Source organism: Orcinus orca, chromosome 12 (assembly GCF_937001465.1).
Source record: "Orcinus orca chromosome 12, mOrcOrc1.1, whole genome shotgun sequence".
In the NCBI taxonomy this organism is placed as follows: domain Eukaryota; kingdom Metazoa; phylum Chordata; class Mammalia; order Artiodactyla; family Delphinidae; genus Orcinus; species Orcinus orca.
This window is the reverse complement of record NC_064570.1, coordinates 42,529,577-42,556,669: the sequence shown is the minus strand read 5'-3', so window position 1 is coordinate 42,556,669 and position 27,093 is coordinate 42,529,577. Positions and strand designations below refer to the sequence as shown.

General features: G+C 38.9%; 1 protein-coding gene across 2 annotated transcripts in view; it reads right to left on the bottom strand.

Annotated features, from left to right (window-relative positions):
• The window catches only part of ROS1 (ROS proto-oncogene 1, receptor tyrosine kinase), a 112,392-nt gene extending 93,191 nt beyond the window's left edge, over positions 1–19,201 (bottom strand). For both annotated transcript variants that reach the window (XM_033418572.1, XM_033418573.1), the window contains exons 1-5: positions 19,079–19,201; positions 9,717–9,761; positions 7,570–7,629; positions 5,479–5,505; positions 714–774 (exon numbers count right to left, since the gene is read on the bottom strand). In XM_033418572.1, the coding sequence (XP_033274463.1) occupies positions 714–774; positions 5,479–5,505; positions 7,570–7,629; positions 9,717–9,761; positions 19,079–19,201 (316 nt within the window). The remainder of the gene's footprint in view (positions 1–713; positions 775–5,478; positions 5,506–7,569; positions 7,630–9,716; positions 9,762–19,078) is intronic.
• Between the last annotated feature and the right edge of the window lie 7,892 nt (positions 19,202–27,093).

Genomic DNA, 27,093 nt, shown 5'->3' with positions numbered 1-27,093 from the left:
CCCAGTGGGAGGAAACACTGGGGAATTCTGGAAAAGTTAACTGCTAACATATAGGCTATAATTTATCAAAGCGTTGGTCCTTCAGAAACCACTAGAGAATTAACACACTTGGGCAAAGTCACTTAGAGACACCCAACCTGCTCTGAAATAAGTCAGAGGGAGCTGGAAACCCAAGTTCCCTACTTACTCAAAATTTAACACTGAGAAGGATAACTTCCATACATTGTGCAAATTTCCCAATGTCTTGTAGGGAGCCATAACTATAGTAGGTACTTGATTGAATAACTGTTAGCTGAGTAATGAAATGTGCATTAAATAAAATACTTCTACACTTTCAGTTCATTAAAACAGTGGCATTTCCTGACATCAAGTTGCTCAGGATTCACATTGGTCTTTCTCGTTAAGACAGAAGTAATTGCATCCACTGAACTGCGGGCAAAATCTCAAGTTCTAAACATGTCATGTGCTGTTTCCTCTATTTTGCTCTGAAAGAAGAGTTTTGCTGAGTCTCTGTCAAAATGGCTTCCACATTTGAAGTTATCGAAAAATATATATATTCAATAATACATATATTCAATAATATATATATATATAGATCATACTGAGACATAGAAGTCTAGATATTTTAAGAGGTGGCTCATTACCCCTACATTAGCACAGGTCCCTGGAGTAGTGTAAATTATTTTCAATAACAGTTGGTTGCGTCTGCTTACCTAGCACTTCCTCTTCATATGCACCTTCCCCGCTGCTGCAGCCGACCTCACAGGATTCTCGCTATGGAAGACAGGTAGCATGCCAGTCAGCACAGCCTTTGTACTGCTTTTCTGATAAGCTTCAAGTAAATTTTGAAATATGAATGCCTGATATATAAGCATACATGTATATCAAGTATTTCAGCTGTAATAAGTATTAAGTTCCCATTTGCTAGTGGGATTAGAACAACACTTCTCAATCTTTTTTGACCGTGTCCCAAATTCCAAAATACATTTAACAAAACAACTTAGTACACACATACATGTTGGGAAAAAAAAGATTCTTGAAATGGTATATTTTCCCGTTTTAACAGTTTTATTGAAATATATTTTACATAACCATAAAATTCGCCCATTTAAAGCACATAGTTCAGTGGTTTTTAGTATATTCAAAGATTTGTACAATCATCACTACAATCTAATTTTAGAGTATTTTCATCCCCAAAAGGAATCCTGACCTGTGATGCAATCTTATATGTTCTATTCTATGTCATTTTATTGTGATTGTTTATTCAGTAAATTGATTTCATGACCCTCTAATGGGTGACACCCCACAATGTGACAAAATACTGAGCTCAACAATGCAATTAGATGTTTGCCATCAAAGGTTTAGTGAGTTAATAACCTAAAGCTCTAGCCTAAAGTTATGCCTATTTATTTTATATATCCATGTCTTCCTTGAAAGATTAAAAATGGACTATAAACTTTATAGTAACTAAACGTTTCAATGGTTGTCTTAATGCCAACGTTAAATTTTAAGGTCTACAAAAACCTAATGATGATTAACATGTTTATCTCATTAACAGAAAACATAGAAAACATTTTGGTGACTGAGAGATAAATTTCCTGCAACTTTTAGCAGGTGCATTAACAATAGTTAATGGGGGGGGGAACTTGGAGAAAAGGCACACATCGTAAAACTACAACACAATCATGATCAATCTTCCTGCTCTCACTCAGTTTACAATACCTAGGACAACATGCTGTTGTTTCTCATGATAATAGTGGAAACCATGACACAATGCATTTACTCTGAACATCCAGGTAGAGAAGGGCTGTAATTTGCAAATACTTAGCTGTCCCACGTTTGATCTGTGCACTCAGAGGAAGTGGAGCCTGATAAGCCTAGTTTTGCTTAGTTAAGGATTAATTTAAATACTTCAGTTTGGGCTCAGGGTTATTTAACTTAAGGGTTTAGTATACTTTTCACATCTTCTTTGCAGGTTTCAGTAAAATACATTCAACACATTCATTAACTGCAGAGAATAAATATACCAATTGGGAGCAAAATTATCATTAACATAGGATTTTCTTTTCAAGAAAGAAAACTGAGGAAGAAGAAAGGAGATGGAATAATGTTTATTTGGAAATGTAGCTAGTCCTGACCTAAGAGTTTAAATGTTTCATTTTGTTTACTTTGGTGAAGCTTGTATTTTTTTCCAGCTTTTTTGAGATAAATGATTACCACCAAAGCATTAGCTAACACCTTCATCCCATCATATAATTACCATTTCTTTTTTGTGATAAGACCAGCTCTTTAGCAGCATTCAAGTACATAACACAGTGTTATTAGCTGTAATCACTGTGCTGTACATTAGATCCCCAGAACCTGTTAATCTTATAACTAGAAGTTTGTACTCCAAGGAGTTTAAATGTTTTCTCAAGTGGAGGCAAAAGCTGTTGATTAGGATTTCCTTCTCTCTCTCTCTCTCTCTCTTTCTCTCTCTCTCTCTCTCTCTCTGTGCCTTCCTCTCTCTCTCTCTAATCTAACATTAGACTTCAAATGAAATTATCCACTGTTTCTCAAGCTCAAGTTGCCTGGAGAGAAGCTAAAGGAATTCGGATTTAAGAAATTCACAGAATCTGAGCTCACAGCCCCTGGATGGGGCATTTATACAGCATATTCCAGGCTACTGAGCTGCCATTCCCACTGCAGAAGCCAAGTTCATACTTCCCAGGGGCTGCATCAGTTTGCTGTCTCTGTTCTCACAGCAGTAAGACCATTTTTATCATCATCCCTCTGGCTCCATGCTTGTGTTTCCCAGACTGGCACACCTGCTGTCGGTGCCTTTTCTTATTCCTGTAGCACAAGGAGGACATGCCCCACCATCCTCCTGGGATGCCTCTACTGCAGAGTCTCTACACCAATTGTGGCTTCATCTCCTAAAAAATCATTCATTCACTCATCAAAAAATATTTATTGATACCTTTTATATGCCAAGCACTGTTTTAGGTTTTAAGGGTATGGCAGTGAATAAGACAGGCAAGCTCCCTGACTTCATGGAATTTACATTCTCTTAGAAGGGAAGAGACAATAATGGAGTAACAAACTTAAAAGATAAAATATGCTCAGATATGAAAAGTGCTATGAGGAAAATAAAACAAGTCAAAGGCAGACGGCATGACCAGACAGGAAGGGGACTAACTTTAGTGAGGGGACTCAGGAAGAACCATGCAGAGGTGACCCCCAAGGCAAGACCTGAGCGATTAGAAGGAGCTGGCCTTGCAAAAGTCTCGGCCAGGGCAAACACCCTGAGGCAGGCATGTGCCACATATACTCAGAGAAGAGGGGAAGGCCAGTGTGGCCAGTACAGAGCACAAGGAAGAGGGGGCAAGATGAGGCAGGGGCGTCAGCAAACACTGGCAGTCTGTATTTTTTCTCAAATGGCAATGAGAAGCCACAAAAAGGTTTTTAGAACCTTTTAGATTAGGATAATCTAATCTGTGTTCTTCAGGGATAAGCCACCTTACTTGCTAACATCATTTTCCAAGTTATATTTTGCTAAGCTACCAGTTGTAAAACTATTCCCTCCAAGGAACATGGGGGCAGATTCCAAGCTTCCTAGGTTGAAGCTTTGATGGTTGAGGAGTTTGATTTCCTAAAGGTGTGAGCAGCTGAGTTTAAAATATCTCTCTCGGGACTTCCCTGGTGGTCCAGTGGCTAAGACTATGTGCTCCCAATGCAGGAGGACCGCGTTCGATCCCTGGTCAGAGAACTAGATCCCACATGTTGCAACTAAGACCCGGTGCAACCAAATTAATTAATTAATTAGTTAAATATCTCTATGTTTATCTCTACCTCCACCTATATTGAGCGTGTATTACTGTTCAGTTCTACATTATTTAACATATAAAATAGCAAAATATAATAGAAAAGAATAGAATAATTATATATTACAATAGAGAGAAGAGATGTACATTACATAAGCACAGACAACTGGGCAGCATACTGATGAACAGGGAGCTACCACACTGGAAACCCAGTCCTGGGCTGCTTCAACGCTTGAGACACTTTAACTCTCTCTGGCTTCTAAACACCATCCTCCAGGGACTGTTTTTTTGGCTGCTTTTATTGTGGTCACATAAGAGAGTTCTCAGGCAGTCTTTTTTTTTTTTTAATCTCAATCAGGAAAGAACGTTCATTATCTATTTACATACGGGGCAAATTTTCTTCTCTGTTTTATCTCTTCTTACCCAACTCGATCACCATTCACTCCCAAGGAAAAATCACTCAGGTACAGGGTTGCCGCAGACTATTGAGAAGATATTCCAATTTACTTTTTTGTTTTTACTTTATTTTCCACTCAAAGGAAATTTTTCTATTTTACTAATGAATGACAATCTCTGTTTCTTCCTCAGGCAAGATAGGATAGTTCTGTTCTCTGGTTTCAAGGACATTTTAAATAGAATACAGCATAGATTATTAAAGTGAGAAATAATGCCGTTTCATCATAAATACTTATTGTCAAATAAACTAAAATGAATTCTGAAGGGTATGGAATCCAGGACAGGGAAGTTTAGTTGAAGGAGATTGAGTAGGAAAAGATCAAAATCCCAAGGTCTTTCTGAAGGAAGAAGAAAGTCAAGAGCAGGAGAGGGAGCTCCTAGGGTGAGGGAGACTGGGGGCAGGGATGGCGGGGAGGCGTTGATAAGAAGAGACCTGGGCACCAGAGTCTGCACAAGGTCCCTTATTGTCATAGCAAGAAGTAAATTAATTAGTTAAAATTAAAAATTTAAAAAGCTGTGTTTCAAATTGTTGTTGAAAGAGTTCACTGAATAAGGAAGAAAATTGTAACTAAAGGGATCTCTCCTTTTTTTTTTTAACATCTTTATTGGAGTGTAATTGCTTTACAATGGTGTGTTAGTTTCTGCTTTATAACAAAGTGAATCAGCTATACATATACATATGTTCCCATATCTCTTCCCTCTTGCGTCTCCCTCCCACCCTCCCTATCCCTTTGTCACAAAGCACTGAGCTGATCTCCCTGTGTAAAGGGATCTCTTCTAATGCACTGTATTGATGATAGCGCATAGGCTTTATGGGGAAGAAATGAAATCAGCAGAGATGAGGGTAGTCCTCCAAGTGCCTTCTCCTCTCTTCCTGCCACCCTCTCTCACCCAGGCTTCAGGAATCAGAACCTTTCAAACCAGATTAGAGTAATATACATGTATATATGTGAATGTGTGTGTGTGCATACACACATCTATGTACATTCATATATGCATTTTATGTATGCACATAGATATATAAAGCACAGCAAATACTTATGTCAAAATGGAGTTATACAGTCATTTTTATAGCCAGAGTAGAGCACTCCCAGGAAGAACATTTGTGTGCATTAAGAATGACTCACTTTTCTTCATTCTTATTTTAACAGCTTTTTAAGGACAAGAGAGAAAGACATGGGGTTTAATGACATGTTTTCTGTAAGCGACTGACACTCACCTCACAAACAGCAGCATAGGTATCATTCTGCGTAGAAAGAAAAGGAAAGTAAAATTATTGAAAAGCTCTAAAGTTGTAAATAATTTTAATGACACTTAGCTAGGCATTTCTTCCAAATTAATTTCTTGCTCCACCACTGACAAAATAATCAATAAAAATATATCAGAAGCAAGGGAGCCCATAGATGGGCCTTCCTTCCAGGAAGCCTGCTGTACAAACAGCTATAAAAATTATGCTGTTTGCATCATTGGAGAAACAGGGTTGCATGATGTCTACTAAAAAATCCCAGTCAGTTAAGAGGTAATCTGTCATGGACCAGGTTAGAGAATGAAGGGGTGTTGGCAGGTGCCCGGGGAGACAGAACCTGAAATGAAAACCACCAACAGCTCTGGCTAGGAAAGGCCGGCGGGTTCCTCTGCCCAGACAGGCTGCTTCAGCGTCCACTCTGCTTCCTGGACTGTTACTGGCAACAAATGGTACTTCCCATTCACTCACTCAGCAAGTGCGATCTGAGCACCTGCTACGAGCCCCTCACTGTGTTCAGTGCAAGGGACACAGTGTGAACAAGACAGAGAGGATCCTGCCTTGATGGGCTTACATGTCGGCAAAAGATACTAAACACATAACTAGACAAATAATGATTTAAATTGACATTTGGACAAAGTGCTACCAAGGAGAAGGAAAAGTGTTTTTAGAGTGTGTAATAATTCCCAAGTGCAGACAGCATCTGCTCCATCTTTTGGTAAATTCCATTCTATGAAGCACACAGTCACAAGCATGAGAGTAGGCATTAAGTGACTCCCATAGCGGAGATCTGTGAAGACACACTATATAAGACAAGCTATAAGGACTGTACATAAGGAGATGTTAATGACAGATTTAAATCTCAATGCTATAGTTTGAGTCATTAATAGAAAATGATATTACCTAAAGTTATCATGATCCTAACTGATTTAATCTCTGACTTGAACAACCTGAACAAAGCGACCCATTTTTTCTTTTTTTTAATAAATTTATTTATTTATTTTTGGCTGCATTGGGTCTTCATTGCTGTGTGTGGGCTTTTCTCTAGTTGCGGCGAGCGAGGGCTGCTCTTTGTTGTGGCGTGCGGGCTTCTCATTGCAGTGGCTTCTCTTATTGCGCAGCACAGTTCTAGGCACACAGGCTTCAGTAGTTGTGGCATGTGGGCTCAGTAGTTGTGGCTTGCGGGCTCTAGAGCGCTGGCTCAGTAGTTTTGGCGCACGGGCTTAGTAGCTTCACGGTATGTGGAATGTTCCCGGACCAGGGCTCGAACCCATGTCCCCTGCATTGGCAGGCAGATTCTTAACTACTGCACCACCAGGCAAGTCCACGACCCATTTTTAAATTACAGAATTCTTAGCCATGAGATTGGAGTAATTATAGTGTAACAGGCACTATCCCTAGCAGGGAGATTCGATTATTATCCTCATTTATCCATAAGGAAAGAAAAGTACCAAGGGTGAAGTACCTTAACAAAGTCACACACTAATTGGCAAAGCCAGGATAAATGAAAAATAAAGTACTGGGGATGTATTTCCTATACAAAGTGGAGTAAATCCAGGTGTTTGTGCCCTCTGGATGAGATTGCTACCATGTTCCCTGAAGAGAAACTGAACATGACCTAGGACCCTGTTATCCAAAGTGTGGTCTGGAAACAACAAGCATTGCATCACCTGGGAGCTTGTTACAAGTGCAAAATTTCAGGTCCTGCCCAAAACCTACTGAATCAGAGTCTGCATTTTAGCAAGATCCCTGATATTTGCATATTAAAATTTGAGAAGTGCAGGGCTAGGAAATTGAACAAATACCTAACATTCTACTGAAAGGCCTTTATAATTTGGAGCAACTGGTCATCTCCGGGTTCCATGGTTTGCATTAACTTCCCTCCATCTCCAGTTGCATTAATAATGTTGATCTCATTTTTTCTATTACTATGTATTACTCATACTTTTGCTTTAGAGTCAAGCAAACTAATCGAAAGCCATTGGAAGCTGAAATGGGAATCCTCTTGGAAAACTTTTCTCTTAAGGGAAACAGTAGTATCAAAACAGAAACATAATTAATACTTACACACTTTAAAGTACAGTTTTCCTGATCTGCAGAGGTCCAAAAATGACATCCTTGGATGCACTACAAGAGACAATACGAGACAATGATGACTGAAGAAGGATGATTTTTTCTTGTCACCTGAAAGTGCAAATAGTAACATGAAGTTTTTCCGAAATAGAAATCTACCAAGGAATCTGTGGCCTCACAAGGATCAGGACCTTTGGAATTCTAAGCAGAGCTGTCATATTTACAGGCAGACAGGGCTTGGTGTGGCTCAGGGCTGCTGAGTGGAGTCCAGCCTGAGGCGGGCAGGCCTGGATCCCAGAGAGCACCAGACCTTCAGTGAACGCACTGTCCATTGGGTGCTTGGCAGCAGGTTAAGTCCAGGACAGCATGGCATCAAGCATATTGTAGAGGTCAATGGGGTGTCCTCACACAACAAGCAAAAAGCAAAGCTGGGGACTCAAACAGAAGGCAGCCCATCACAACCTAAGTAGGTGGACAGTTTGGGAAGTCAGCTGCCCACTAGCTGACTTGCACCCCTTAGCTGCTCTGAAAACCTGCTTGCAGAGCTGCCCTGGCCTCCTACTGAACAGATTCAGCCAGTTCCTCCTTCCCTTACCTGGTTTGTCTGTGCCTGTGACTGTGTTGACCTTTCCGTCCACAGGCCATGATGACACCTAGATCCCACCTTTTCCTCAGTTCCTTCTACTTTGCCATCTCTTTTTTCCTCTCCTTACTCCTTCTGTGTTTGTGTCCTATGCTCAACTTTTTCTCTTCTCACTCTTCAAGTTCTCCAAGTGAACTCATCCCCCACCTCAGCTTCAACCTTCCGAGGTGTCAATAACCCCCACATGTGAACCTCAGCTGAGACTCCTTCCGGAGCTCCAGACACAGATTTCCAATTGCTCATTAGATATCTCCATTTAAGTCCCTACAATACCTCAAATTCAGCAAATGAAACATCAGATTCCTCACTTTCTACCCTCTAATTTGCTCTCTCTCCCATGTTTCCCATTAATATGCTTCAATCTTCTGAGCTGCCCGAGCCAGGAACCAAGGTGGCTTCTCTTTCTGCCATCCCCTTGCCCCATGGACAATCCATCATCAAGTCCTATTGACTCACTCCTTCGTTACCTGGACTCTATCTGGGTTCATCACTCACTCACTGCCCTTGCTTTTCTGTGCCTGCCGCTGCTTGCCAACAGCCTCATGAGGGACCTCTCTTGTTTCCACACTTGGAGTGATCTTTTTAAAACAAAACCTAATCATATCCTTCTCTTACCTAAAACCTTGTGTGTCACTGAAACCAAATTATCAACATGGTACTCACAGCTCTCCACCACGTGGGCCTGCCTAGCTTGCCAACCTCTTCTACCTGCCATCTCTGCACACACGCCCTGTCCTCTGAGCAAGCTGAAATCCTCCTCTTCTCCTGCACCAGTCAAGCTCTCTGAAACCGTTGTGTCTTGGCACAAAGGGCTCCCTCTGACCGGTGTACCTCTCCCCTCTAGTCCATCTTTCTAGTTTTAGCCATGCAGGCAAGCAAGTGCTTTTCCTCTTGTGTATTCTCTTTGCTCCTCCCACACACTGCTGATCTAACTCTCGCATGGCTGTCTGGCCGTGGTTTTATCCATGTCTGTCTCTCCTACAAGGTTGAGAGTCCTTTAAAACAGAGACCCTATTTTACTCATTCTTAAGTCTCTACTACCCAGCACAGTGTCTGGTTTAGTCTTACACTTGGAGTCCCTAAACGCTTGTTGAGTAAATGGATACAGGTGCAGAATAGTGATAAAACCATAAATGTAATTATTAGAAGAACCAGTGGAGACTATCTAATCCAACCCTCTCAGAATACACATACTTTAGTATTAACCACATCTCAGAAATTTTAAGGAATTTGCCCAACGCCACATAGCAATGTAGAATCAAAATCATGGTCATGGCTTAGTCCTGTGCTCTTTCCACGTCAACACACTGTTCCTGAACTCATGTTTGACTTCTCTGTGATTCAGACTTCTCGCTGTTTTCCATCCAGCTTCCTTCATCAGGCACAAATAAACGAGCTTTTACTCAGGAATTATTCTATGGTAATCAAACCTGACCATTGTCCCTTTTTTATCAATGCAAACAGTATAAAGTCCCAGGAGGTGGGAGCGATTACTCACCGGTGCACTCAGATTGTATGGTGTGCTGACATCAAGCTGTCTGCCCTGAAATGAAGAAGGAAGGAGTGAACACCCCTATCAATCTTGTGTTCAGTATAACTACGACACCTTTTTTTTAAAGCTTCCTGGAGTAGTGTTGCCTCCTCAGTGTTTTCTAACTGTAAAGTAAGGAGCCAACTGTTTTAAAGTTGTTAAATCAGTCATGAAACCAGACAAATGCCAGTGCAAATTAACAGGCATACCTTGGAGATACCGCAAGTTCAGTTCCAGACCACCGAAACAAGTGGAATCACACAAGTTTTTTGGTTTCCCAGTGCATATAAAAGTTATGTTTGCACTACAGTAGTCTATTAAGTGTGCAATGGCACTGTGTTTAAAAAAAATAATGTGCATACCTTAATTTAAAATACTTTATTCCTAAAAAATGCTAACCATCATCAGACAACACAGGGTTGCCACAAATCTTCAATTTGCAAAAAACTGCAATATATGCAGAGTACAGTAAAACGAAGTATGCCTGTCTAAGATGTAATGCTTAAGGACTCTGCAAAAATGATAAAGGTGGGAGTGGGGGTGTAGCCAAAAGGAGTAGTTAAGAACAATGGAGAGGTTCTACATAGTATTAAATAAGCCTGTGAATTAGTCAATTAATCAAGGACTGCTGGATTAGAGATGAATTATGTTTGCATTTTTCTTTCTTATTTTAAGAGACTGAAACAACCATTGACTGCATTTAATTAACATTATATAACAGACTATACAAAAAATATTCATATTCCAACCTAACTCTGTATACATTTGCATTCATTACACACAAGGTAAAAATGTGGGTATTTCCCTAGGCAAGATTTTTCAAGGTGTATCTCTTTCTTGTGTTTCCGTATTTATTATTTTGGACTTTTTTTGGATAATGGGAAAAACTATTTTCCTCCATCCAAGAAATTGCTTCCAATATAGAAATCATTAGTGAGCTTGGATATGAAATTCAGAAATGGGAAAATGAAGTCATTAGCTAAACAGACTATTTGATCATGAGATTAATAACCTGAAGCCCAGAAACAACTTGATTTTGTTCCTTATAAAGTCTCATGTACTAATATGAACAGTATGTCTTAATTCTCATGGCTATGCAGTATTTGGGGTTTATATAGCCAGGCACTCTCCAACTCTTTAGCAAAGGGATTTTCAGAAGTTCTGGTAACAAAGGAGTTAATGGAATGGCATTACTATTAAAAGATTTATGCTAACCAGGTGTTTGAGTTGGTTGAAAAGTCAACCATTTAACATATAACCATTCTGTTGTAAATACTGTACCACCAGAAGACAGATGAAATCGTTTTGTATAAAACTACGGTTTAAAAAAAAATAAGGGTAATGAGAAAAACATTGTGTTCAAATTTTCTTGAGTAAGTTGCCAACCATGTGACCCGGAGAATGCCACAATGTCCTGATACCAGCAACTCACTTAAATTGTCTCATGCAGAGACAAAGGTGGTACTGGGGGCTTTAAAACATAAATATAGGATATGCATACCCGAAACAGATTGATGACTATGCTAATCACGTATACAATTATATGTGTCATGTGCAAAAACTCATTCAAAGGACTCCAAGGTTATGGTGGCCTATACCATCATACTTAGAGACTTTCGGTTTGTCTGAATAATGACTTTAAGACTGTTAACTCTGTCGCCTTCACACTGTTTCGCTGGAAATCCTTCCTGTTTGGGAAAACTGTGGTTTTTCAGGCTTACAGTCTGGAGCTTGCTTTATACAAACTAACCACTAAATATGGGGGCGGGGGGCTTTTCGTGAAATGAGCGTTATAGGAACTAACCTCTGGGTTAAATACTACAATCATTCACAGGTGGGATTAACGCGGGTTTCGTAACTTTCCATGAAGGGATTTACATATGCCTAAAAGAAGCCACTGCTGAAACAGGTTGTTTTTTCCTTTGGGGCGGGGGCGGGGTGTTAGGGGGTTGGGTGTGCAATTTTTATTAAGCAGGGAAGTAACCGTATCTGTTCATGGTTACAGAGCCGTTGTGCTTTTTGTTTAGTAGGTCAACATACTGTTGTCACCTTAATTTGCATCTGGGCCTATCACGCAAGGGCCATTGCCTCACAGAAGGTTTTAATCAAAGCAGCCACACCAACAAAAGACATCCTGGTCGGAATTATTCTCGAAACCTCATTCTGAACTGTTGCTTTTTCAGAGATGCGGCAAATTTCACGATAATCCACTTAGCAAAGTGTTCACATATAATGTGGCAATTTTTACAAAAAAAATAATCGTCTGTCACCAGGTCCTTTAAAATGTCAAATATCCATAGTTAAATAAAGAGCAGTGCTACCTTTTCAATCAGTCTGCCATGAAAACTTAAAGCATAGAGTCTAAAACAGTGCTGCTCTTTAAGACTTCTCTACTCATACCCCTATAACCTGGATGCTAATCGTCCCAAAAAATTTTAAAGATTTTCTTTCCATCCTTTTGAGCTTCCCATAAACATAAGGACCATAAGTATTGTTTAGTATTAAGCTTTTGAGTATCCGTATCCATCTTCCTGCTCTACTCTTGGATCTCACAAATGAAACGATTTGTAGGTGACTACTAGAGCCTGCTACTGTAAAATGAAACAGAAAACCACCCATTGTCATCAAGAGTTACTAGATTCCCCTCTGGCTTTCTCATGAATCACCAAGTTAAATGTACAGTCACAACCCAGAAGTTTCTAGATTGTTCACAAATGCCCAAAAGGTCAAGCGTGGTGCATGTTTAACAGCATTTCAGTTGAAGACCATCCTCTTCATTCACACAGTCATGGCATCATCTTTTTTTGCCAATAGTTCATTGAAGTCAGGGTGGTTTTTTTTTTTCTTAAAACAAACCAAAACTAAAGTCTCATTTCTCTCATAGATAGATATGAGATTGATGTTAATTTTTAAAAGCTCGATTTGAAGACATATTCTAGGCTTTACACAGAGGCAGTGTGTATGTACACATGTGTGCAAGCAGCCATGTGTCAAAATGGGGATCAGGCCTTCTAGCCCTGCCTCATGGCACATGGCATCTTCCTTTTTTAAAAGCAGCCTTATTAAGAACAGAGGAAAAATACAAATTCAGAACTTTGCATAGAGTAAAACAACAGATTACTCTGTTTATTTCTCAATTTATTTTCAGAAATTTTAAGAACTTTTTTGTGCTGGAGGAAAATACATGGAAACTAAGGTGGGAAAAGTCTATAAATTGTCCATCCTCTCCCTGGTCATTTTTGAGTGGAGACCTTCATGAGCGGAAGGACTTAGAAAGGATGGCAAAGCTGAGTCTATGATAGTCAGATATGCACCCGAATAGCCTTACATGGATATGATCTAATTGTCAACCTGCCTCACTCATTGACTTAGAATTATAGGCAGAGGAAAAGTAAGTGAATATTTTTAGTAACTCTAGTTGGTACTGACCAGAACCTCCCCTTAAAAGTTGCTGAATTCGAACCATTGAATTGGAGAGGTGATTAATTCAGCAAGAAGCACGCCATCTGTCCTGGGCTGACCCAGCACTACAAGCAAGATACGTTCCAAGAGACAATCAAAAATCTATGGGGGCTTGGGAGGTGGCTTAAGCATCTGTTGTGGCCTTCCAAACAGTCTGTGCTTATCAGAGGGAAGAGAAAAGGCGGCCACTACTGAGTTCGTGGAGCCCTGTCTCCCCCTTCCACGTAAGCACCATCCATTTTGCTCTCCACTCTCTCCAGCATCTAGAACGGTGCCAGAGGGATAATGAGTGTTCAATAACTATAAGCTGAAGGAATAAATCCATGAATTCAACATGGCCTACTACTCAGGAATGATCCAGAAGTCGTGTCTCTTGGAAACATCATCAGGTGACCTAGCGTCATGGGGGTTTACTTGAGAAGTAATCAGACACAGGAACCAAAGGACAAATGTTGACGTTTTTCCTCTCATTTGATGTGTAAATAAAGATTCCTCCAATCTCCATTCCCTACCACTTGTATTTGTAGGGAAAGGAGAAGAAGGCTTAATACTTTTTTTTGTTTTTAGATAATAAATACATAGAGAGTAAGAACTGTATCTTTTAGATTAATTGTGCAACCACATACTTCACAGTTCTTTGTTTTCATAATTTTATTCAAAATGAAGCCTTTGATTCCCCTTTGTGTGACTGAAACACAACCATACACAACCAAGTGTAAGATGGTGAATTTGCAATTGAATTTTTTCTACCCCTTCAAAAAAATCAGGGTTAGCTCATAAAAGCAAAAGGGTGGATGCTGGGTAGTTTTTAAACAATAAAGCAACAGATGTTTCTTGATGACCATAAAGTCACACTGTAACAGTATTAAGTCCTTCTGTTGGCAGCTCTCAAAATTAAATTTAACAGGCTGAATGGCGTGCCCATAAATGGGCTTGGGCAAGGTAGCTTCCTGAGTTGGGTCTAGGGGGTTCTGATGAAGCAGATTTGTCAACCCTCTTTCCTGATCTCCACTCCCTTTCCATCCCCTTCCTCCTTATTATCACAGCTAACATTAGTGAGTGATTCCCACGTCCCAGCCACTCTTCTTGGTGTTTTACACTGTCTTATTTAACGTCCCAACAACCCTATTCAACAGGTACTATTGCTAATTCCATTGTGCAGCTGATACCCAGGGAAGTTTTGTAAATTGTCCAAGAGTTAGGATTTGAATACGGCACGGAGCCTCCAGAGCCTGTGCTCTCAACCAAAGCATGGATGCTGCCTGTAGTCTGCACCAAATTCCTCACGTTGGACTTAGGATCCTCGTCGTTTAACTGAGTTCCACCTGCTCCAATTACCTGCTTGAAAGACAGAATCCCAGTCCCGGATCTTAAAAACTCAACCCAACACCTACTTCTTGGCACAAGCTTTTCTATCTTGCCCGCCTCAGCCGGAACTAATTTCATTCTTTACTTCCTACCCTAATAATAAAACAGAGCAGAATGATCTGTATTTTAATCCCACGTATGATATTTGCTCCTGATGTGATATTTTGAAAGTTACCTATGCTGTTTAAACTTAGTATTCTCATCTGAAACATAAGTAGGATAATATTAATAAAGTTCTGTGAGGATTCAATTAAATCATATATTCATTATTATAGTACAGTGCCAGGTGCTTAGAAATCTAATATTAATATGTGCAAATTTGCTATAAACAGCCTTTTGCAGACATATCGTTAGTTATGCAATAATCTCTTCAGATAAATTTCTTGATGTTCAGTGTTAAAAGTATATTTTCTCTTTTAATTTTGACATTTATTAACCCACTGTTTTCTAGAAATCTGTCAACTTACATCGTAACCAATAGCCCGTGAAAGTCCCGTCTTATACAAACTTGGCCAACTGTAAAATGTTTTATCTCTGCCAATCTGATAGAAGAAAATTGATAATTCATTTTTTTCTCTGCAACTCTATGGTTGCTGTGAGGTTGAACATTTTTCACATGTTTTTTCACCATTCATAGTTCTTCTTTTCTAAAGTAAGTCTTCATGTTCTAAACTTAATTTAAATACTCCTATATATATATATGAGTTGGTAAAATTGTGTTTATCATACGTAAAGCTTTTTTCCATTCTTTGGCTTTATTTTTATTGTCTTCCGTTTATTGTCATATAGTTAGTTTCTAAGCAGTTGAATTTATTAATTATTTCTTTTAGTGATCCTGGATTTTTGAAGCTGGCTTCTTAAGGCATTCCCACTCCAAGATTGTAGAAATATTCATCCCTCATTTATTCTAATATTTTTATAGGATGAGGTCTTGTTTTGTTTTGGTTTTGCTATTTGTCTGTTTGTATTTAAATCATATCTTTTTTTAAATGCCTCCTGGAATTTATTTGAATCTGGTAGTGATGTAGGAGTTGGATTTTTTTTTAATCCTTCTTTTAAACTTCATTTTTAAAGAAAGAAGTACTGAACTTTTTACTTTTTTTTTAAAGCAGCTTTAGGTGTACAGCAGAATTGAGATTATTCAGGTACAGAGATTTCCCATAAACTCTCTTTCCCCACACATGCATAGCTTCCCCCATTATCAACACCACTCACCAGAATAGTACATTTTTTAGTAAGGGCGAACCTACATTTGCATAACCATAATCACCCGAAGTCCACATTTCACCTTACCTTCACTCTTGGTGTTTGGACAAAAGTATAATGAGATGTATCCCTCATTATGATATCAATACCATGCAGAGTATTTTCACTGGTCTAACAGTCCTCTGTGTGCTACCTGTTCATCTCCCCCTAGCCCAACGCCATCCCTCTCAACCCCTGATCTTTCCAGTATCTCCATAGTTTTGCCTTTTCCGGAATGTCATACAGTTGGAATCATACAGTATGCAGCCTTTTCAGATTGGCTTCTTTCACTTAGTAATGTGCATTTAAGTTTCCCCCATGTCTTTCATGGCTTGATAGCTCGTTTCTTTTTAGCTTAGAATAATATTCCATTTCCTGGATTGCTGCAGTTTACTTATTCTTTCGCCTGCTGAAGGAAGGAGTTATTTTTCATTCTAAATGGCTGGCCCCACTTTGGTTTGAAGGATCATCTTTATCATATTCCACACTCCCTTATGTACATGGTATTGTTTCTGGAGTGTATTCTCTTTTACTGGCTTGTCTATTCCTATACCAGTACAAATTGTGCTAATTTCTGGATATTTTATGGAATTTTTGGATTATGGTTTTGTTCCATGATCTTGTTACACAGTTACATATTGATATACAAGAAAGGTATTGATGTTAGTACATTTTTTTAAACAGGACAACCTTCTGAATCCTATAGTTTCTAATAGTCTGTTTTTGAATTGAGTTGATACTTGTAAAAGAGCACTTCTGAACACTAGTCCCTCAGCTGTTCGGATTTGTTACTCAAAAGAGTTTCGTTGCCAAAGAAGATCAGAAAATTCTGATTAAACAGAGCCATTAATATGCGGTTGTGTCCTATGGATCTACAAAAAGAGAGTATGGCAAAAAGCATTTCCATACATTATTTGACCATGAATCTCTTTTCTTTTTTATAAAGGATCTCACAATACTAGTGTTCTGAAGAACATTATTTTTTGTTCTCTGCAGCACATGGCATATGTAATTTTAAAATATCAGGTCAGTTAATACACTCAACTAATACATATAGCTTCCTCCATTAATGTAAAACCCATGCTGAAGCATAGAGCACTGATTTGTGCATTTTGGGACAGCAATTCTAACATTCCTTTTTACAAGACTCTTTTGTTTCTTTTTAAAAGACAAAGATGCCTCAATATCAAGAACCACCCAGTGAGAATAATATAATATACATCCAATTAGAGTCTCAGAAGGCAAGAAAAGGATATAGTAGAGACAACCTGTTGAGAAATGATGACTAATAATTTTCCAGAAATGTTGAAATACATGAATTAGCAGTTATAGGAAGTATGTTGTATACCCAGCATGATAAAGCAAAAAAAATTTAATTTTTTAAAAAAAAAAAGGACCACCCAGTGAAATCGAAGATGACCTTCATAGCAAAAATCCAGGCTAAAAAGGATAGCACAGAAAAAAAAGTCAAACAGTGAAATAAACTCAAGCACTTTTCCATATCTTTCCTCTGACCCATGGCTCCGTTCACTGTTCTTGCCCCGAGCTTTTGTCCCCCCAGCCCCATGTGGGAGGCCCAGATGGAGGACATGATTACTGTCAGATTGGCAGACTGGGTCTTCTGCCACCGCCGCATCAGCTGTGCCTTTCTCTGTAGGTGGTGAGCGGAAGGCAACTCGGCAAAGGACAGACTGTCTACTCCTCCTGCCAAGCCCTGAAATCAAGGAGCCCACACACAAAATAAGACAGAACTAAGCTTAGCTAAAAAATAAAACAAATAGAATAATAGAAACAACCAACATCAGTTTTGATAGTAGGGAAATTAATAAACAAATTACATTCATACGATGGAGTATTCTAAATATATTAAGAATCCTGTTTCCATCAAAACTGCAGGGTATAGGGGAAAACCCACCATGTAATGCTCAGTGAAAAAGCTGGGTACACAACTGTGTGAAAAATTATATACATATTTGAGGGAAAACACTGAAAGAAAATACAATCATAGGTTAATAGCGGTGGAATTATAGGATTTTTTCTTTTATTCATCTCTAGCTCTTCTCTATCTTATAAATATTTTACAATGAATATGTACTGTTATAATCAGAGAAAATTTTTTAATAAAGAAAACATTTAATAGTCCCATTTTTCCATGTTTAAATTTAGATTACAACTGTAAAAACCTAAAGCACACAATTGTACATTCGTAGCAGTGAAGACTTCAGCAAAGATTTATATGAAATACCAAACTTTTAAAAAAAAGTGCTACTAACCATAGTAAGCCTAAGTAGTGTTTTAAACTATAGTTTAAATTAAACCAAGAGTGTAACACAAATATGTTTCTTTTTTATTCTACCATAGACTTCTATCTCTAATACCTTAGCATAATAGTGAATATTGTATTTAGTACTTTTATTATTTTTAAAAGTATGACTATAAGTATTGTCACATGTAAGCTATCATGCTATTTCCTTTGTCTTTAGATAAGAAGAGTGCATCTTTCCCTGGCTAGAATGTATTTGGTTTTTAAAGTCGATTCAGTGACTGTTTTAAGCACAACTAAGTCAAAATAACTGAAAAGACATGAAACACTATATATAGGAGGAATGACACCCAGAAATGAGAAGGAAATCATAAATGTCCAGCAAAACTCACCAAAAGAATTACAAATGCACAGATAGAAAGGAATTTACCAACAATTCTGTCTTTTAATAATTATTATTATATATAAATATATAATACATAAAATAATATATAAATATATAATAACTAATAGTAAGATTAAATGTTCACCTACATCTGCTTCCCTCATCATCCACTTCCCGATACAGTCATCCATCCACAATATAAATAGTACTGCTGCCTGCAATTAGAAGGCATTGCCCTGTGGCCGAACCTATTGCATGCTTCAAGACAAATATAAATGATTTTGTAATAAATGAGTTTAACTGATATTTTTTAAGGTGTGCAAAATTGATTTTATTTAAGCCTCCTTTACCCGAAACCCATACACCCCCTGCAAAAAAAAAAAAGATCTATGAACAGATAACTTAAAGAAATAAAGTAGCTCTGCCCTACCTTCTGTAATGACTAATGTTCCTAACTTATTTTGGAAAAAGAATCTTTCTTGCCTTGCTACCAACTTCTCATGAGAAAACTTCTCATAAAGATAAAATAATTCAAGCATTTGTAACAAGCTGAATTCTACATGTTCTAATTTCTACAAAGACAAATATTAGACCAGGAAAACTTACCAGGTTAGTTACACATGACTTTAGGCAGCTGTTTAAAATTGTACACTGTAACACAGAAGTCCATATGCAGCCAAGAGTCACAAAATTGACAAGTTTCAGAACAAGCCAGTAAATGTTCTTCATCACTTCACCAATGGCGGATTCTTAGATGAACTTTCTTCTCATTTTCTCCATTTAGCTATCTGAATTCTTTGGGTTTCATCACTTCAGTTGAAAGAGTGGCCGGTGGATTTTTTGGGTTTGTTTTGATGTGTTGGAATATCTTTGCCTTTTAAAATAGTGTTTAGACCTTTGCATCCTAGATAGCTTGTATCATTCCCATAACAGCTATTTCATAACGTAGCTTCCTTTTACTCCCATAAAGAAAGTCACCCACTGCGTAAAGGTTAGGTCTTAGGAGAGCACTTCACATGGAAAGTAAACACAGTAGAGAACGCAAATTGCATTTCAGCAAAAGCATGTGACAACGTGCAGTCTGAAACGGGATCAGACTCGGTGGATCCTCCACCACTTCACTTCTTTGAGGTTTGTTCAGCTACGCAGGAAATTGGGTTTTGACCGTCTATGCTTTAGCAAACAGTAATACTATTCTAATAATGAATTCTCAAAAAAATCAAAGAGCCCAAATCAAATGATGCAGCAGAGAGAGGAAACAGAACGCTTCGAAACCAAATACATATTTCAAAATGCAAAAGCAAACAAAGCTGCAATTAATAGACAAGTACTCTGAGGGTTAGCTAAAGACAAGGAAGTTTGTTAGAGCGCTCTCAGAACTTCACTACATATTAACTAAAACACAGCCTTATCAGGTCTATTGAGACAGAACGGAAACCAGCCACCACAGAAACCTAAGATATGTCCCGGTGTAGCTGTCCTGAAAAGGAAATATTGTACGAATTTCAATCAACCCAGCATCAAGATAAAGTTTACGCCTGAAACAAAGAATTTGAAATTTGCAATGTACAGAAGTGAGTCATTCTGGATAGGTACTTTTTAGATTGCTGAGGGTTAACTCTTTAAGGCTAGATATTTTCGTGTTGGTGTTCTTTCTTATGACAACCTGAAGTACCAAATCAACTTCCTTGTCTTCTTAAATAAATTATACTAATGTAACTTAAGCTTTTCTTAATGGCATGAAGTTATTGTGAGCAACGTCCGCATGAGGGTTTGCTTTGAGCTGAACACCTTTTAGTAAATGCTAACCAAATCGGTGAACAACATAAACAAGAACGGTACTGACTCCAGAACTGACCCCTAAAACCTGTTCTCTTGAAAAAATTCCCCACTGTCTGCCTGCTCTTTGTTCATTTTCTGCATTTTAAAGAACGTAGATTAAAGAATATGCAACTATCCAACTTCTTGGTCAAAGGATATGGCCATCTTTCTACAAAAGCATTTTTAAATCACAGAATAAACTATCTTGCCTAAGGGATTTTCTCATCCCAACAAAATTTATCTTCTTCACTGTGCCACAAGTGCCTTTGTCTTATTAGCACAAATAATATTTGTAACTTTTACTTCAGTAACAAAGTGGACCACTAAGTACTTCCTTGAAAACCTAAATACATTCTTTACTCTCACTTGATCTAACTCTTTGGTGGGATGTGAAAAAGAAGTATCCTTACAATATCAAGACTTGTGCTTATTCTGGTTTGGGGAATCTAACCGGTACATAGATTTGCACTTGTGAAAAATGGAGTATGTTCAAAGATATTTGTTGTAGAATTAATTATATTAGCAAAAGACTTGAAACAACCTAAAAGTTCAATAGTATAATACTGGATCAACCAATTCACACATCTTCTCCAGGTGATTTCTCCAAATAGACTTATTTGGACTCCTTCACAACATAATAGTCTCCAGGCAATTGGATGGCTTACATGGTGGCTTAGAGCTTTGGTAAAAGTGTGCCAGTGTTAAGCTGTATTGACTTCCATGATTCAGCTTTAGAAATCATGCAGCTACTTTTGCTCCATTTTACTGATTACCAGAGAGGCACAAAACTGCCTAGATTCAAGAAGAGGGGAATTAGACCCTACCTTTTGACGTGGGAATAGCAAAGTCCTAGAAGAACATATAAGAGGAAGAGATCATTGCACCACCTTCGGAAAATAAAATCTGCCACCGTATAGGGAATCATTGTTGGGATGGTTCTGAAATGCAGAAATTTAAGTTACCACAGTTTAGTTAAATAATAATACAGTTCAAACTTCAGTTAGCCCAATATGTTAACTGTAACTATTGTGCATTAAATACAAACTTCTCTGCTATCTCTGCAGTCCACAAATCAGGTGTATATAACAGATGCACATTAAGATCAGATACCAATTATGTCACTTCTTTCAAAGTCTGTCAGTGATTGGCCACTCACTGCACATCTGCTATTCAGTTCTTACACAGACAGCAAAGCATGTTGTTGTGTTGCCTCCTTGTCTTCCAGTGGTAAATCCACATGACATTTTACAAAATGATGTTCAGAAAAATGGATAATTGAAAAAAGGGAATTGGCCAACAAACATAAAAATGCAGCAAAGAAACAAAAGTGATAAAACTGGAAGTGATATTTGAATCAAATGTAAATGGAGGATTTGACACCAAAAACAAGGCAACAAAAGCAAAAACAAACAAGGCAAACTACATCAAACTAAAAAGTTTCTGCATAGCTAAGGAACCCATCAACAAAATGAAAAAGCAACCTACAGAATGAGAAAATATTTGCAAATCATGTATCTGACAAGGGGTTAATATTTATTTGTAATGTCTGAGTTTTGTACCATGTGTACATATTACAGTTTCAAAAAATAAATTTTTAAATAATAATTTTTTAAATATTCTGCATGAAACTTTAAAAGTATAAGACTTAACAACCTCCAAATTCATCTCAAGTTAAAATAGGATACTCTAAATACATGGCAAGAGTTCACATCAAACAAGTTCCTCCAAAATGTCTTTGAACAAAATTTTAGTGCATGCATTAAAAATTTTATACTAACAAATAAGACTTAAACTCCTAAAAAATCCCTTAGAATAAATCAACTTTCCCATGGGATCAATTTGCAATTAAGAGATCACATTCTGAAACAATTGCCTTGTTCATAGATTGAATCAGTGAGGTGGCACTGTGAAAGTAGAAATTGTTAAAACATTCCTTTATTCTAATCCTGCTTCATTAGAATAAGCTATACAGATGGTTAGCAACAGAATAGATTTGATGTGATCAAATACATCGGAGTTTTGAAATTATATTTATTGAAAATATACAATGTATATCCTCAAACTCAGCTGTACTCTATCAGCACCACATAACTCCAGGGAAATAAAATTTTACAGTCATCAAAAGGAGCCCCAAAGAAGGACCTTTTACACTATTAGGCTTGAGAAGGGCCATGTTGTCAGGGGAACCACTGACTAAAACCACCGGTCCCACCGGTCTGGCCAGGCCCTATAGTAACCATTTGCATGAATTATCTTACAATAGGAAGTCCTGGTAAGGAATGTGGAACTAACAAGCCACCACCAACCGGAAGAATTCGGGAAAGGTCAAAAGGAGAGAGGAGATACCAGTCCATATGTCCTACCAACCTCCCAGAATCCTCCTCGCTGGATTCCATCTTGGCTGAGCGATGTGCACGCCACCATGAGGGACCCTGAGTCAGACTGACTGGCCAGAGAAAACCCAGAAACTAACCCAATTACCATAAAAGCCGAGACTGCGAGCCACGTGGCGGAGCAGTTCTCCTGGGTTCCCTTACCCTGCTGATCCCCACCTGGGCTCCCCTTCCCAATGAAGCCTCTTGCTTTGTCAACATGCGTGTCTCCTCAGACAATTCATTTCCGAGTGTTAGACAAGAGCCCACTCTCGGGCCCTGGAAGGGGTCCGCCTTCCTGCAACAAGACTGGTCTCAACTTTGTAAAATAAAACGAGAAAAAGAAAATGGATGCAAAGGAAGCAAACTTTCTGTTTCTTGTCTGCAAGACATTCATTACAATAAGAGTGCGTTACTTTCATCACAGTCTTTAGAGGTTTCTTCATGTGCATTTCACAGCATCTTCCCTGTCTGCTCCCCTGACCCCCTGCACCCATGACCTCCAGCTTCTCACAGGTGAACTGACTCACCAGTACCCCCAGGTTGGGCTCTCAATCCTACCATTGGCCAGAACTTAAGACACACTCATTCATGGATGAAGTAGGCACCAAGTCAGTTTTGCTGGATTTCTCACTTTAACTTTGTGATTCACTTCCATTTATTGAGTTTCTGCCAGCGTCTGGGGTTCCATAAACTTCTGGTAGCAACTCCGAATTTGTATCTCCACAAATAATCTGTTTCTTGATACCTGGTTCCCATGAATGGGCTGCTGGCTGAAATTTCTCCAGCTAGAGCCAGTGGCCTCCAAGGCAAATACCTGTGTTCCACTGAGCACTCCTTCCAGCCACCCAGGGCCTTCTTATCTCCTGACAAAAGCATTGCTTTTTATTTGTCAACTCTCCCAAGTATTTGCACTTTTTGAGCCTTTTCAATCTAATTGAGACTAAAAGGCATTGTGTTTTCATGGAAGATACTTCCAGAGATTGCAACTAGATACTGGATGACCACTTCACCATTTTACCTAAAGTTAGCCGTCAAGTGAAAACTGCTTTTGTAATAAAGTTGAGAGGTTTTCAAATACAAAATCAGGCCCTCTTCTCCCAGCCTCCAGATCAGAGGACCCAGAATCTATTACAGGGTTTTCACATTCCTCTCCCTCAAGAGTGGCCCCAACCTTTGTTCTTAATGAAGCTTCTCCAACCCCTGAGGAGCTGGGGCCCAGAAACCCCACAGTACCACGTGGCACCACCAGTGACCTCGCAGACTGCCATACACACCACCAGCACCCCATCTTGGGCCAGAACTGCTGCTGTTTCAAACCCTACTCCAGGCTTGAAATATATGCACAGAGCCAAGAAAGCAACTGCCGAAGGACAGACGGTGGGCAGAGGACAGGAAAGCACAGATGCATCTCGTTGAGGCAGAAAACCTCAATGGGCAATGGGAGCAGGTGAGGGAGGCAGTGACTCTGACCCATGAGAACCAAGCCGGGGACTTTTATCTTGTAATAAAGGACTTTAAGAAATGTGTGATTATAATTGTAATTATTAAGCCGTGAGTGACGTGGGAAAAACTCCAACATTGGCATTTTTACAGATATTGAGAAACCAATTTATAAAAGGGGGGGCAGAATAGGAAGCCTTACTAATAACTAATTATGTTGCAGGAGAATGGGGCATGGAGGATGGTCATGTCCCAGGTCTCTGGCAAGTTGCTGGAATGGGCCACCAAGTGAGGGTCCCTGGCTCTGCGCAGGAAAGAAGTCAAGAGTGAGCCATAGTAAAGTGAAAGCAAAGTTTATTTAGAGAGATACACATTCCGTAGACAGGATGCGGTCTGTCTCAGAGGTGAGAGCGGCCCCAGGGTGCAGGGGTGGTTAGTTTTTATGGGCTGGGTAACTTCATAGGCTGTCAAGTGGGAGAAATACTCTAACTAAATATCTTGGAGAAGGGGCAGGGATTTCCAGGAATTGGAGCACCACCCACTTTTTTTTTTAACATCTTTATTGGACCACCCAATTTTTGGCCTTTTATGGTCAGCCTCGGAACTGTCATGTTGCCTGTGGGCGTGTCATTTAGCGTGCTAATGCATTACAGTGAGCATATAATGAGGCTCAAGGTCTACTGGAAGTTGAATCTTCTGCCATCTTAGGCCTAGAAGATTCTAACCCGTTTTTGTTGTGTCCTCAATGGCTGCGTCATTCTTTTAATGGGTGTGCCCAGCCCCCTTACCTCTTCTTTCAATTATATCATTTATTATTGTTTACCGTTTATGACTTAGTCTGAGCACAAAACCAATTAGCTTTGAATACGGACTTCAGACTTAAAAATGTCTTGACAAGAATACACCAAAGTTCACCTAGGAAAGAGAAAACAGGGAATCTTCTAGACTTTCCTTTGCTTCAAAGATTATTGCAGTGGTGGACTTCCCTGGTGGCACAGTGGTTGAGAATCCGCCTGCCAATGCAGGGGACATGGGTTCGAGCCCTGGTCCGGGAAGATCCCACATGCTGCGGAGCAACTAAGCCCGTGCATCACAACTACTGAGCCTGAGCTCTAGAGCCCCTGAGCCACAACTACTGAGCTCATGTGCCACGCGTGCCACAACTACTGAAGCCCGCACACCTAGACCCTGTGCTCTGCAACAAGAGAAGCCACCGCAATGAGAAGCCCGCGCACCGCGACAAAGAGTAACCCCCGCTCGCCACAACTAGAGAGAGCCCGCATGCAACAACGAAGACCCAACACAGCCAAAAGTAAATTAAAAAAAAAAATTGTTGCAGTGGTAAAGAGAGGCTTTGGTACATCAGAAAACAGTTCTTCACCCTTAACGTGTATGGAGAGATCGTTTATTAGGTGGTAGACATGGTATTAGATTTCAAAGCACTTTATTTCTCTTATCCACCCCCTCCTGCAACATGTCTCTGACATCAGAGCCCTCACCTTTTCTGTCTCCTGGAAATAGTACAGTAGTTAGAACACGGACTCCCATATCAGCCTGTGTCTAATCCTGTCTCCACTTATGAGCTTGGGAGTTACTTCAGTTCTTCTGCCTCAATTTTCTCATCTGTAAACGGAAATAATAATAGATTCAATCACAAAGTTTTAGTACCTGCCGCCTGGTACATTCTTGGTCAATTTCTTCACGTTTAAGAATTTTGTCACTTAGGTATCCACGTTGTTCCAGTTGAGGTTAAATTAGTCCTAATGATTTGCTGAATTAATCTTCAACAGTTATTTACTGCCAACTATGTGCCAAAGACCATGCGAAGAACTATGAAGACCACACTGAAGCAAACAGATAAAAATCCCAGTCGTCATTTGGGTAGGGACCAGAGGAAGACACAGCAGACATAAACAAGTAAAACGCCTGCTAATAGATAAAGAAGATGTGGTACATACATACAATGGAATATTACTCAGCCATAAAAAGGAACGAAATTGGGTCATTTGCAGAGACGTGGATGGACCTAGAGATTGTCATACAGAGTGAAGTAAGTCAGAAAGAGAAAAACAAATATCGTATATTAACACATATATGTGGAATCTAGAAAAATGGTACAGATGAACCAGTTTGCAAGGCAGAAATAGAGACACAGATGTAGAGAGCAAATGTATGGACACCAAGGGGGGAAAGAGGGGGCGGGGTGGTGGTGGTGGGATGAATTGGGAGATTGGGATTGACATAGATACACTAATATGTAAAAAATAGATAACTAATAAGAACCTGCTGAATAAAAAAATAAAATAAAATTCAAAAAAATAAACACGTGCTAAGTTATTATACGCTAATAAATTCTAAAGAGGAAAAAGGACAGATTTGCGGGGATAGAGGGCTAAGTTTGCAGGTTGCTATATTAGATATTATAGCATTGAGTAAACTCTATATAATTTTGTTTATTATTTAAAGATATATAAAATTGTGATTTTAATTGGAACAGTGAACTAGTCTTTGCTAATATAACAAGGTTACCTGCTCACAAATTAAAAACATTTGCACAAACATTGTTTTCTTTAGCTATTTGTATTTAGTAAAAAGATTTCTCAATTTCTTTCACATACTTTCAACAAGAGCACTTGGGCCACCTACAAGTAAAGATCACAGCTGAGAGCAAAGTGCTTTCTTTCAATAGCTCTTATTGCTATTGTGATGATAGACACACTGTTTAAACTCAGAGAGGATGAAGAACTAGGAAACCATGACTTCAGCCTTAGCAAGTTTCTCTATTTCTTTATCAGATCACCCGATCTGCATTTGCAAATATTGCAACATATACATCAGACAAAGGTTCCAATTGAATCCTTCACTAGAAAGAAATTTTATGACACAAAATTGTTACAAAGCCCCTCTAAGATGGGGGTTTATAATAATATAATTTTGTATTTAAAATAATTGACATTTATTTAAATATTATTAATATATTTATAC